The sequence below is a fragment of the Rhinolophus ferrumequinum genome, chromosome 10, assembly GCF_004115265.2.
Source record: "Rhinolophus ferrumequinum isolate MPI-CBG mRhiFer1 chromosome 10, mRhiFer1_v1.p, whole genome shotgun sequence".
Lineage (NCBI taxonomy): Eukaryota > Metazoa > Chordata > Mammalia > Chiroptera > Rhinolophidae > Rhinolophus > Rhinolophus ferrumequinum.
In genome coordinates this window covers 21,238,426-21,251,057 of record NC_046293.1, presented here as the reverse complement: position 1 = coordinate 21,251,057, position 12,632 = coordinate 21,238,426, and the positions used below count along the sequence as shown (strand labels likewise).

Here is a 12,632-nt window from a genome sequence, read left to right as displayed (position 1 = left end):
CTTGTGAATATTGACACATTTTATTTTGGCAGCAGATTTATCATCAGCCAAAAGTGCTTAATGTGGTACCTGGCATAGAGTCCATAAGCGCACAGTAAATGTTCAGGGGGTGCAGTCGTGGGTTCCCATTCTACCTACCTCTGCCCTTCCTCCTCCTCCTCTGTCTTTCTCCTCTCTCCTTGCCCCCTTCTGCTCCACATGCTCTGATTAATATTGACAAAGGCTGATTGCTCAAGTTAAGAAATTCTACAAAGAGTTAAATGAAATGATTTATGGGAACATTCTTTGTAAATTGCAAGCTCTGTTAGACTATCCATCAGAAATTGCCGGTCTGTGCTGGCCACATTATAAGAATGGTTTGCAGGTGCTTGTGGTGTATGCAGAGGTGAACAACGAAGTCAACGTGAGCAGGTTTTTTTTTCCCTACACTGTGCACATGCGGCCTGCCCTCCTGTTTGCTCCTGCAGTGGGAACTGCTAACCAACAAAGCCTGTCATGCTTTGATTCTAAGCAGCAAAGTCTCATGAACAAAACGCAAACTTCATTTCATGTTCTTTATAAGCCTTTGCTCTAAAAAAGGGCCTCTGTTTCTAGTTAAGCCCAGTGAGCTCCCTCATAAAAGCATCAAGAAATGCCAAGTATCGTTCGAACTCTAGAGTTCTCATTTCTGTATGCCAGGTCAAAAGCCCACAGGCAGACCCAAACCATCCCTTCAGGAGGGAACTCAACTTCACTGACCTCAGTTACAGCATTTCTTCCAATAGCTTTGCTGCTGAGATTTGAAGTCCTGACCTTTGAGTGGAGTTAAACCCTTACTCTGATGGAATTTCCCCTATTCAGAAATAGGGTATGTGTAGAACATACATACGTGTTGGAGTCAGGATAGAGTAGGTTATTGCTGTGCTAACAAATAAATCCAAATCTCCGTGGAAATAAATGTTTATTTCTTTCTCATGCAAAGTCCAGTGGAAGATGGGCAACTATCCTTGAAACTGTCACTATGTTGTCTGGACTACGTGGCTGCCAAAGTCACTAGTGCAGGAGAAGAGGGCTAGGGAATTTACAGGATGTTTTTAAGTAGGATCACCACCATACATCCTGGTTTGCCTGTGACAGCCACAACGTATACCTGTCAATTTGGAGTAATGGTTAATATTTCTTTTATTTTATTCTTAAAAGTGTTCCCATTTAGGCAATAAATTAGGGTGATCATTTCTAAGAGCCAGCCTGGAACGGGTATCATACTTCCTGCTCATATTCTATTGGCTTCAACCTAATGTGCAAGGATGCAGAGAATTGTAGAGGAGCAAGTATATATTTTAATGAACACTAATAACTTCTGACACAATAGGCATTTTTAGGAATGCCACAAATTTTTTAACAGAATTAGTTCAATAACTTTGCTTACCAAAACTGTGTTGAGCTGTTATGATATCAATATGATATTCTTATGAACTAAACCATCTCACTTAATCACATATTGTGGTAGGCTGAATAATCGCCCCCCAAGGATGTCCACATCCTAATCCCCAGAAACCTATTACCTTAGGACAAAAGTGAATTTGCAGATATGATTAAGTTAATGACATTGAGATGGGGAAGTTATCCTGGATTATCCAGGTAGGCCCTGAGTGAAGTCACAGGTGTCCTTATAAAAGAGAGACAGAGGGAGATTGGACAACAGATGAGGAGGCCATGTGATGATGGAAGTAGAGTTTGGAGAGTGATATGTGTTGAAGACGGGAAAAGGGGTTACAAGCCAAGGAACACAGGTGGCCTCAGAAGCTAAAAAAGACAAAGAAACATTTTCTCCCCCAAGAAGGAACCAGTCCTGTTGATCCCTCAACTTTAACGCAGTGAAATTGATTTCAGATTTCCTATCTCCAAGACTATAAGAGAATACGTACATTTGTGTTGTAAATCACTAGGATTGTTGTAAATTTGTTATATAGCAGCAATAGGAAGTTAATACACACATACATTCTGGACTTCAGCATGTGACTTTTAGATTTCCGTTTCTACTTAAGGCAGGTACTATTATTATCCTTATTTTACAAGTGAGAAACAGAGTCCTGCAGACTCTAAGTGACTTGCCCAAGTTCCTTCAGCTAGTTAGGGTGAGAACCAGGATTCACACCCAGGCAGACTGGCTCCTCAGAACACATCCTAAGCACTGTGCTGTGTTGCCTCTCCCCTACTGCCCAACTATCTGAACTGCCTCCTGCCGTGTCTGTCAATCATGACATGGCCTTGCTCCATGCAGCCTCTCCTCCCACACCCACCTGACTTCAGTCTCTTGCTCTTCCCATGGGCTTGGTGGTACTCTGGACACTTGTCCAGCTTCATTCAGCTTTTAGAAATTTTATGGAAGGTTCTGTGTCTTCCATAGGGAATTTTCTCAACTAAAGTTAGGCTTCAAATAAAATTATTAAATTTTTTCATACTTAAGTTCACGGGAAGATATTATTTCTGAATCTTCTTCCTACTTTTAATTTCTAATTCTCTTTCTCATACTAGAGAGGAGAATGTTCCCAAGAGTAGTCAAATAAAATGATTATAGAAGTGATACTGGAACTGTGTGACCCAGAAAACAAGCATCTGGGAATTTGGTATATGAATTCTTACTTAGTTATTACTTTAAATCTCCCCTTAGCTTGTACTGGTTATATACTAGCATGCATTTTGCCATATTGCCACTTATTTAGTGGTTCTGTAGTTAACCACTGAATTAAATATTTATGCCTGCTCCTTTACTGAGCCACCCAAATCTCCCCTCCAGGACTGAAGAACTTATTTCCCAGCTCTGGGAATGTGCCGTCTAATAGCCCTCAGCTCTCAGCTTTAAGAATTGTCCCCGGCCAAAGGACATGGTCTTTTTCTAGGGGGAAGTCTGCATCCAATTACTGGTTGATATGAGGGTGCAAAGACCTGACCATCACCCCCCTCACCCCCACCATGATTCAGGTCTACTTTGAAAAGCCTTCCAGCTCCAAAGCTCCCCTGAGGTTGGCTGAGCCCTTTGCTGTGACTGCAACTTCTCTCTCTTCTCTCTCCGCCCATCTTCTCTCTGCCTAATCCTGCTTTCTTCCCTTTCCCCATGGGTGTCAATCCCACGGGTATTGACTAATAAATTTCCTGAAAGCTAAATTCCCTCAAGGTCTGTTTCCCAAGAACCTGAACTGCAACAATAAGTTTAAAACAAAAAATGAAGATCCCTGACTGGTGATGAATACATAAAGGTGCTCAATTAATCCTTATTTATTGGAATTAGAAGAGTTCTAAAGGAAATAGGAAATGTGCTTTTCTGGCTTAAAGTTTATTTTTTCTTATAGAAGTCAGGGAAAAACATCATACACACGTCACCCACTTGTGATTAAAAATACACTCTACAATGTGACCTGCAGTTCAACACATTTTCTTTTGACCCTATTTGAACAGTTAATTTACAAATGAAATAAACTATAAAACTAAGCCTCCAGCCCATATCCAATCCTCAATAAATGTGGTTTTCCTTTTTCAGTGAAACAATTTTTGCAGAGTATAAAAACGAGGATTTGAGGGAGCTTTAAACCATCTTCTGAAAATAAAGGCAATGATGTAAAGAGAAATGTAATCATGTATAAGTATTATATCAGAATTTATACCCTCGCATCTCTACAGAGAATGAAGAATAGACATTCAATTTTAAAAACATTCAATATAAGCATTTCTGTTCAATTCTCTATCCAAGGAAACTTTTCTTTTAATTCTTCCCCTAAACCCCCGATTATAAGCACGGAACCATTGGCCGTGAACTTGCATCTAGCCTTTGTGCCCTGTGCACTTCATTGTTGGCTGCATAACTCATGCTTCCTGTTCTGATTAGAGCTTTTGATATTTTAAGAGGATTTGCCCTTTATGAGACCCTTTATTAGTTCTTTATATGGTGAAAAATACTTTTCTGCAGAGAGAGAGAGAAGAGGAGCTGTTCTTTCTGCACAGTGGAGTGTCAGACTTCAAAGGCTCTTTTCTCTGGGCCATAGACTCTTGAGCAGTCAGAATAAGCCTGGATATGTACAACCTAAACTTTCACTTTTTTTTTTAAGTCTCTCTTTTGGTCTTAACAGATTGTTTTCCTATATGGTTCCCTACGAAAAGCATATATCCTTAATGATGATCTCACTGCCAGCTCTATCACTTTTCCTCAAGCAGTGCCTCGCTCGGCCTGGGATGGGGTATGAAGAGCAGTGTGTTTGTAGAATCTGTGCGGTGAAGGAGAAGGCCCCCAAAAGCCCCAAAGACATTCACTAGCTGAGAACGGCCCTCATTTACATAACATCAGATAGGACTGTAGGGTGGTTTTCCTGACACCAACCAACTCCACAACAAGTCTCTGACACCATCTGGGTGTCCAACAATTTAATTCATTTCTGACACTACTGTTCAGAGTTAGCACAGAACCCCACAGATTTAGGACTCAATTCAAGACTGCCCTCACTTGAGATGCCTACTGCAAATGAGGATGACAGGCTACCTACACTTGTGCCCAGCAGACTACAAATAGGGGAGTTCCCACGATGCCCCCTCAGGTTCAATAACGTGCTAGGAAGACTCACAAACATCATGAAAGCATGGTATTTACGATTACCAGTCTATTGTAAAGGATACAACCGAGGAACAGCCCAATAGAAAAGGTGCATAGGACAAGAGCTTCCATGCCCTCGCTGGGTGCTCCAAGCTGCAGCACATCAATGTGTTTACCAACCAAGAAACTCCTTGACACCTGTCATTATGGGCTTTTTCTGGAGGTTGCATTACATGGACATGATGGATGAAATCATTGGCCATTGGTGATGGGACTCAACCTCCAGCCCCGCACCCCTCCTCAGAATTTGGGGCAAAAGGCCGAAAGTTTTAAGTCTCTAATCACAGGGTTGGGTTTCCTGGTGACCAACCCCATTTTGGAGCTATCTAGGCACTTCTTGCCCCACGAGTCATCTTATCCCCCCAAATTTCTTTTCAAGGGATTTTAGGAGTGCTATGCCAGAAACCTCGGACAAAGACCTAATTTTTTTTTTTTTATTATACCACAACTGTAAACTATGAGCATAACCTAAAATTGATTTTTAAACATACATTCCAGTGAACGTAGTCTCCTCTCCTGGTGGCACTCTTCATGCGTGTATTCCAATAAAGAAGCCATTGTTCAAAACATTTTTGGCATCTACTTAGATGTGAGAAAAGAGGCAGGGCCCCGTCACGTTGCGGAAATGATCTGGGGTGGGCTGAAGTATTTGGTTTCCTGTGCGTGTGCAACAATGTGTCTGAGCAAGAATTGTCCTTTATTAAAAGGTGAACTCTGCTCAAGAGCTCAAGGAAACACCATGCACAGCCGGGACTCAGTGATTGTAGAGTGACAGTGACAATGGTAACGGTAGTGATGGTCATTTAAAAAGAACCTGTCCTATTCTTAGACAGTGTAACATTTGTACCAATTCCCTAGGCACCTGCTTTCTCTCCCATAGCCTATCTTAACTTCTAATTTTCTTGTTCTCTGTAAAACGTCTTTATAATAATGTTATTTCTTTAAAATTAAATTTTAAAGATTCCGACTATCTCACCAATATGGCCCTTTGATCTCATATTATAGTAAAAAAAACCTCTTTTCTGTCACATTTAAAGTTTTATTAATTCAAAAATTAGGGTGATGCAAAAGATAATCTTCTTCTCAGCCAAGTGTGAAATTTCATGTGATCTGATCTGATAGAGTTGCATATAAGCCATTCTCACCTTCCTAAGAGTTGGTTGCTCTTTCTATTAGATTGGGGAGAATAAGATCTATGTTGTTAGTATTAGGATTCTCTGATCATATAAAGCACAGTGAAACCAAATATATCTTGTTCCCTCTCAGCTGGAACTTTTATTAGATGGGGGTCACCAATCCATTCATGATACCGATTCTTAAGTAAGCTAGTATCATATTATCCTTTCTACTATAGAATGCATGCTTTTCCGCAGTCCAAAAAAAAAAAACTCCAATAAATCATTAACTTCAAAGACTTAGGTGATCTGTTAAGAAGAGATAGAAAACATGGTAGAGAAAATTATGTGTGAGAATGCTAAATGAAAACAGTTATTGCTTTCTTTCCTCGAAGCTATGAAATTTTTTTTTCATGGCTCTGATTCTCTATATTTTAAGATACTTGGTAGGAGGCAAAGTTAAATCCATCTATATCACAAAACCTACAGTTATTGATATCCCACTTACCAATTATAAGTCATCAAACCATGGGTGGCTGGTTAGCCCAATTGATTAGAGCATGGTGCTAATAACACCAAGGTTGCCGGTTCGATCCCTGCATGGGCCACGGTGAGCTGCACCCTCCTTAAAAAAAAAAAAAGGAGTTGTCAAACCTAATTCATTAGTGGGAATTTGGCTTTCTCCTTTTTTTCTTGGTCATTAACATTTAGAATCAATGAAAGGCAGCTGACATTGTGCTGAGAGAAGCATAAAGAGGTCTCAAAGTAGTTGCTCAGTAAAAACTCATTGGCTTGAGAAAAATCATAGATACTTTGAAGGCTATATGATATTTTTTTCAATCAAATAAAATTGTTGGAACAAAAGAACAGAAGTAATAAAATCTTTCATTATGATAGAATCTAGTTTTCATGTAGAAACTCATATAAAATACAGTATAGCATTGGCAAATAACCTTTAACTCTCCAATGACTTTCACAACTGTCTCAAACAAGTTCAAGTCCAGAGCAGATTTTAATGAACCCTTTCAGTGTGCTCTAACCCGATTAACTTTCTTTCTCTTCCTTGTACTATTTCAGACTTTTATCCTCTGTAGGCAGGCAAAATCATCACCATTTCTTTAATATTGCTCCTTAACGCATAACCTACTTGAACTAATTTGCAGTCTACTACCTGCCAAGCTTTTTCTTCCTTTCTCTCTACAAAGGAAGAGGAACAAGGATTTTCTGGTACCTTATCTGGGACAATTTGGACTTAAAGCTATTTACAAAACATAGAGGACTTCTCAGTGATTATATGATTGTCAATCTTGTCTCTACTGAATGACAAAGAATCCCTTCTTTGATTTCACTTGAGCTTAACTTTACTTGAGAAATTCCCTATGAAAGAAGACCTAGAATATTCCATACAATTTCCAAAAGCTGGAGCTAGAAAACTGTCCAGATTACCACTGAGCCCATGGGAGGAGGAGACTGAGTAGTCGGGTGGGTGTGGGAGGAGAGGCTGCATGGAGCAGGGCCATGTCATGATTGACAGACATGGCAGGAGGCAGTTCAGAGGATTGTGGGAAGTAGAAGAGACAATACAGCACAGTGGTGAGCAATATGTTCTGAGGAGCCAGTCTGCCTGGGTGTGAATTCTGGTTCTCACCCTAACTAGCTCAGGGACCTAGGCAAGTCACTTGAAGTCTCTGAGCCTCATAGTGGTGTTCATATTGTAAAGAATTATGTGGGCTCACTTAAATATTCAATCAAGATTGAATAGATACAGATCAAGAAACATGTAGAAACACTTGACCTGTTAACTCATCATTTTACTTGAAATCTTGTAAATTTTTTTTTTTAATCTTGAATTCTCTGAGAAGAAGGTATGACATTGACTTCCTAAAGCACATTCAGATTCTCTGAATATTTATAGCATTGATATACTTTGGCTGTGAGGTCAACTTAGCACGTTCATCTAATGCAATATTTTTTAAAGCTGGACTTCATGATGTTGCTGATAGTGACTTTTTTATTTTACTGTTTAATAAAATGTGTTTCATACATTAACTGGACCTTGTTTAGGTGGTTCTCTTCTATTCCTAATTTAAGTAAATACAGTTAAGGAATACAGTAAAACACACACACCCCAAGTAAAACTAAAATATTGGCACAAAAGCATAGAAACCAGAACAGTGGTTACTTTGGTGGGAGGAGGGCATGATCGGTGACTCGGAGGGAGCACCAGGGGACTTCTTAGATGCTAATGGTGTTCTTTTTCTTGGTTTGAGGGATAGTTGTGAGGTTGTGTTCATTTTGAAAAGACACTGTCAAGTTGTACACTTGAGATTTCTCTTTTTTCTGTCTGTATGTTATATTTCAATCAAAAGTTTAGTTAAAGAATTGTGTACAGCAATAGCAAAATACAGACTACTGTGTTATAGCATGATAAAAATAGCTGAAATGTAAAGCATTTGACTTGTCCACAGAAGGGCTTGGGTGTCTAGAAAGGGAGAGGTAATAACACAAAGGTAAGTTTTGATATTTTACGGTAATTTGTGTTCTCCAGAAAATGAACAAGAACTAAGAACTCCTGAATGACAACTGTTTTTATTTTATCTTCCTGACCTGAAGCTTTTACGTGCGGCCTCCATAAAAAATTCAGCAATTGATCTTCGTCGTTTGACAAATGGTCACTCGTTTCTGCAGCTTCATTGTCAGGGTCAGAGGCCAAAGTGCTCTATTGGTATCTAATATATAAATTATGTCAAAGATACTTTTAATGGTATCTAAAACGTACTTGGCCACTTTGTGTTTTTTTTTAAACCATTCTTATCTTTAACATGAGAAGAATTCCATAATAACAGATATATAGCACAAAAGAAAACACAAATATTTTAATGTCAATTATTACTTCTTTGTATACTTCTTTGAAAATCATCTACGAAAGAATATTATTGGATGTGAGATATTTCATCAAAACATAATAGACTGAATATTTAGTGTGGTTAAAAAGCAAGGAGATATAACCAAAATAATCATGGTAATCACATATATTTCCAATGTGTTCATAAACCAGTTAATATTAGCTCTCCAAAATGTTTCCCATTATTCTTTTCTGAATAAAATAGTCATTAAATGTCCCCAAAATGTTTATTACATTCCATAAAAATATGCCACCTGAGGTGTGGAAAAACCCTCATATATTTCTGATTGAAGTGTTAACTGTCATAACCTATTTGGAAAGTAATCTGGAAAGAAATGTTAAAAAGTAAAATGTAAACACCCTTTGACTAAACCAGCCACCTTGGGGAATCAGTAATACATAAATGAAAGCACCTGTACCCAGGATATATGTAAATAGACAAACATGTAGAAAAACTAGAAACAACCTCTGTGGCAAATGACTGAATAAATTAGGATACTTCAATCCCACACATTGTTATGTAGCCATTAAAAATAATGTGTTTAACAATGATAATAATACATAGCCTTGATTGAGTGTTTGTGCTAAGCACTGTCCTAGATACAGTTGACGCTTGAACAACACAGGTTTGAACTGTGCGAATCCGTACAGTGCTGTAAATGTATTTTCTTTTCTTTATGATTTTCTTAATAGCTTTTTCTCTATCTTACTTTATTGTAATAATATAATGCATATAATGTATATGATGCATATAACATACTTTTATATTGTATGTTGATTAAAAGGTTAATCAACTTTTTATGTTATTGGTAAGGCTTCAAGTCAATTGTAGGTTATTAGTAGTTAACTTTTAGGGGAGTCACAAGTTATATGCGAATTTTCTACTGCATGGGGAGTAGTTACCTCTAATTCCCACATCGTTCAAGAGTTAATTCTATGATATGTGTATAAACTCATCCCATCTTTGTAACAATACTACATAGGAATTATTATTATTTCCATTTTATGGAAAAGGCAATTAAAGTTCAAGCAGATCAAATATCTTACTCAGCCTCACTCACATAGCTGGTCTGTGGTGAGGTCTGAATTTGAACCAGAGTGTCGTATTCCAGAATGCATACTCTTAACTGGTCATTCTGCCTCCCTGAACTGACTAAGGAGGGATTTCTCTTACATATAGGTAACTGAAAAAGCAAATAATGGGAATCTAGTTATACTCTTTCAAAAAAAGAAAGGGAAAACAGAAAAGGAAAAGAAAAAACACACATGAATATATTTTGTATGAGGATTTAAAAGTTTTGGAAGACAGCTCCTCAAATGGGTAACACTAATTACTCCAGGAAGTGAGAAAGGGGATATTATTAATTTTTTATGTATTCACCTCTTTATTATTTGAAGTTATAAAAAACCACTGAAATACTTTTCTCATTTTTTAATCCAATAACGTGAAAATAGAAAAATAAAAACGAGTCTCCATTTTTAGGTTCACTATTTTCTTGCGACTAAAATTTCATTTAATAAGTAGACAAGAAATTAATAAGATGTGTCCTCTAATTTCTTTCAGGCCCACAAGGATCTAATTCATGCTGGTCATTCTACGTGACATTGGCTCATTCACCTTTACAAGTAGCTACCGTGTTTCCCTGAAAATAAGATCTAGCCAGACAATCAGCTCTAATGTGTTTTGGAACAAAAATTAATATAAGACCCAGTCTTATTTTACTATAATATAAGACCAGGTCTTTAATATAATATAATATAATACAATATAGTATAATATAATAATATAATAATATAATATAATACAATATAATATAATACAATACAATATAATATAATATAATATAATATAATATAATATAATATATATATCAGGTCTTATATTAACTTTTGCTCCAAAAGATGTGTTAAAGCTGATTGTCCGGCTAGGTCTTATTTTCAGGGAAACACGGAAATGTGCATGAAGTGGGTCCCACAGTAGACGTTTGTTTCCTTTCCTTCATGTTTGTTCTCTCCTTCCTGTCCTTCTCCCAATCAAATAACCAGTGCTATGATCACAAAAGCAGTCTTATTTCCTATTTTTCAGATTGCTCAGATGATTTTGGCTGCACTAGTCCTCAGCATGGTAACACAGTACCTCTTTCAGAGAGATTAAGCTCCTAACATAATTTGCTTGTGGCCAGACTTCAACTCAAAACGAGAGAGGGAGACTTGTCAATTGGCAGTATGTTATGGAGGAAAACATTTCATTAGGAACAGAGCCAAAAGTCCCACATTTAGAATCATGCACAATGATTATGTAAATACAAATAATCCATATTTCTAGAAGTATCTGCTGTTTTATAGGCTCATTTTTATAGACTCATACATACGAATCTTAATAGGATATAAAATGATATATGTGACATTTCAGCAGTGTAGGGATAAAAAACTTTGTGTCTTAACTTAGGCAAGAATTACATATCTTTCACAAAATAATATGGAATTGGTATTTGTGTGTTTTGAGAATATTACTTCAGTCAACAGTTTGACACAATGTATTTCATGAACACATTTATGCTTTTTTCATCAGGTCCCATTTGATATCTCACTGTCATCTCTATTCAGTCTTGAGAAACTGTTTGATCTTGCTCATGGTTGCATCATATCAGGAGGAAGCGTTTTCAACTGGATTGTGTCGATTATTCCCTAAACATCCTATACATCTTAATGTTTTTCTTGGTTTGAAAGAAGAACTGTCATCTTACAACAAACAAAATAAAATTGTTTTCCTACACAAAGTTTCTTTAAAAATTATAGTTTTTAGTAATGTTTTAAACTGTATTTGAATTAAATGACAGTACTGTTGCTTATTAAGACTATCTTACAGAACTATTCATAGGACATATGTTCATGCACAGTGTAACTATTCCCATGTTTACATAGTTTATGTTTAGATTGTCTTTAGATGTGTCCATACAGCAAGATTGAATTAACCAGTGGTTCTCACCTGGAGGGAATTTTGCCTCTAGGGTCACATTTGGGAATCTCCAAAGACATTTTTTTTTTAATTGGAGAATACTGGGGGACAGCGTGCCTCTCCAGGGCCCATCAGCTCCAAGTCATTGTCCTTCAATCCAGCTGTGGAGGGTGCGGCACAGCTCCAGTCCAGTTTCTGTCTTCAATCTTTAGTTGCAGGGGGCACAGCCCACCATTCCATGCGGGAATTGAACTGGCAACCTTGTTGAGAGCTCACACTCTAGCCAACTGAGCCATACGGCTGCCCCTCCGGAAGCTCAGCTCCAGCTCGTTGTCTTCAATCCAGTTGTGGAGAGCACAGCTCACTGGCCCATGTGGGAATGAAACCGGCAACCCTGTCGCTCAGAGCTCGCGCTCTAACCAACTGAGCCATCTGGCTGCCCCTCCAAAGATGTTTTTATTAATATAACTAGTCATCTAATAGGTAGAAGCCAGGGATGCTATAAAATATCCTACAATTCCCAAGAGAGCTCCCCACAACCAAGAATTATTTGGCCCAAAATGTAAGTAGTGTCAAGAAAGAGAAACTCTGGATGAAATCTCAACATGTGATAAGTTCATCTTTGGAAGTTTATCTACCGGATTTGGGAAGAAATCTATAGCAAATTAGACCTTTCATGTTTTACATTTCCAAGAGGCAACACTGCATAAAATTTTAGAGCATGAGCTATGATATTTTATAGATCTGAGTTTGAATAGTAACTTCACCACTTACCAGTTCTACTTTGGGAAAGTAACAAATAGCCTAAGTCTTTGTTTCCTCACCAGTAAAATAGGGATATTAATACGATGCCTGTGTGGATTAAATTAAGTGAGATGATGTAAGAAGGTACTTAGCACAATACCTGAGGTAGTGATAGTCATTGTGCTAAGAGTTTCATTGCCCTGCCAAATTGGAAGAGGATCATGCATTTCTGACCCATTGTGTTTAGCATGAAAGTTCCAAAGTCTGGGAACAGCCAGGCTAGAA

The 12,632-nt window shown here is 37.8% G+C and overlaps 1 protein-coding gene across 1 annotated transcript in view; it reads left to right on the top strand.

Annotated features, from left to right (window-relative positions):
- CFAP54 (cilia and flagella associated protein 54) overlaps positions 1–11,342 on the top strand; it is a 253,643-nt gene extending 242,301 nt beyond the window's left edge. The window contains exon 68 of the mRNA XM_033116208.1: positions 11,217–11,342. Within this exon, the coding sequence (XP_032972099.1) occupies positions 11,217–11,336 (120 nt within the window). The 3' untranslated portion in view covers positions 11,337–11,342. The remainder of the gene's footprint in view (positions 1–11,216) is intronic.
- The last annotated feature ends 1,290 nt before the right edge of the window (positions 11,343–12,632 follow it).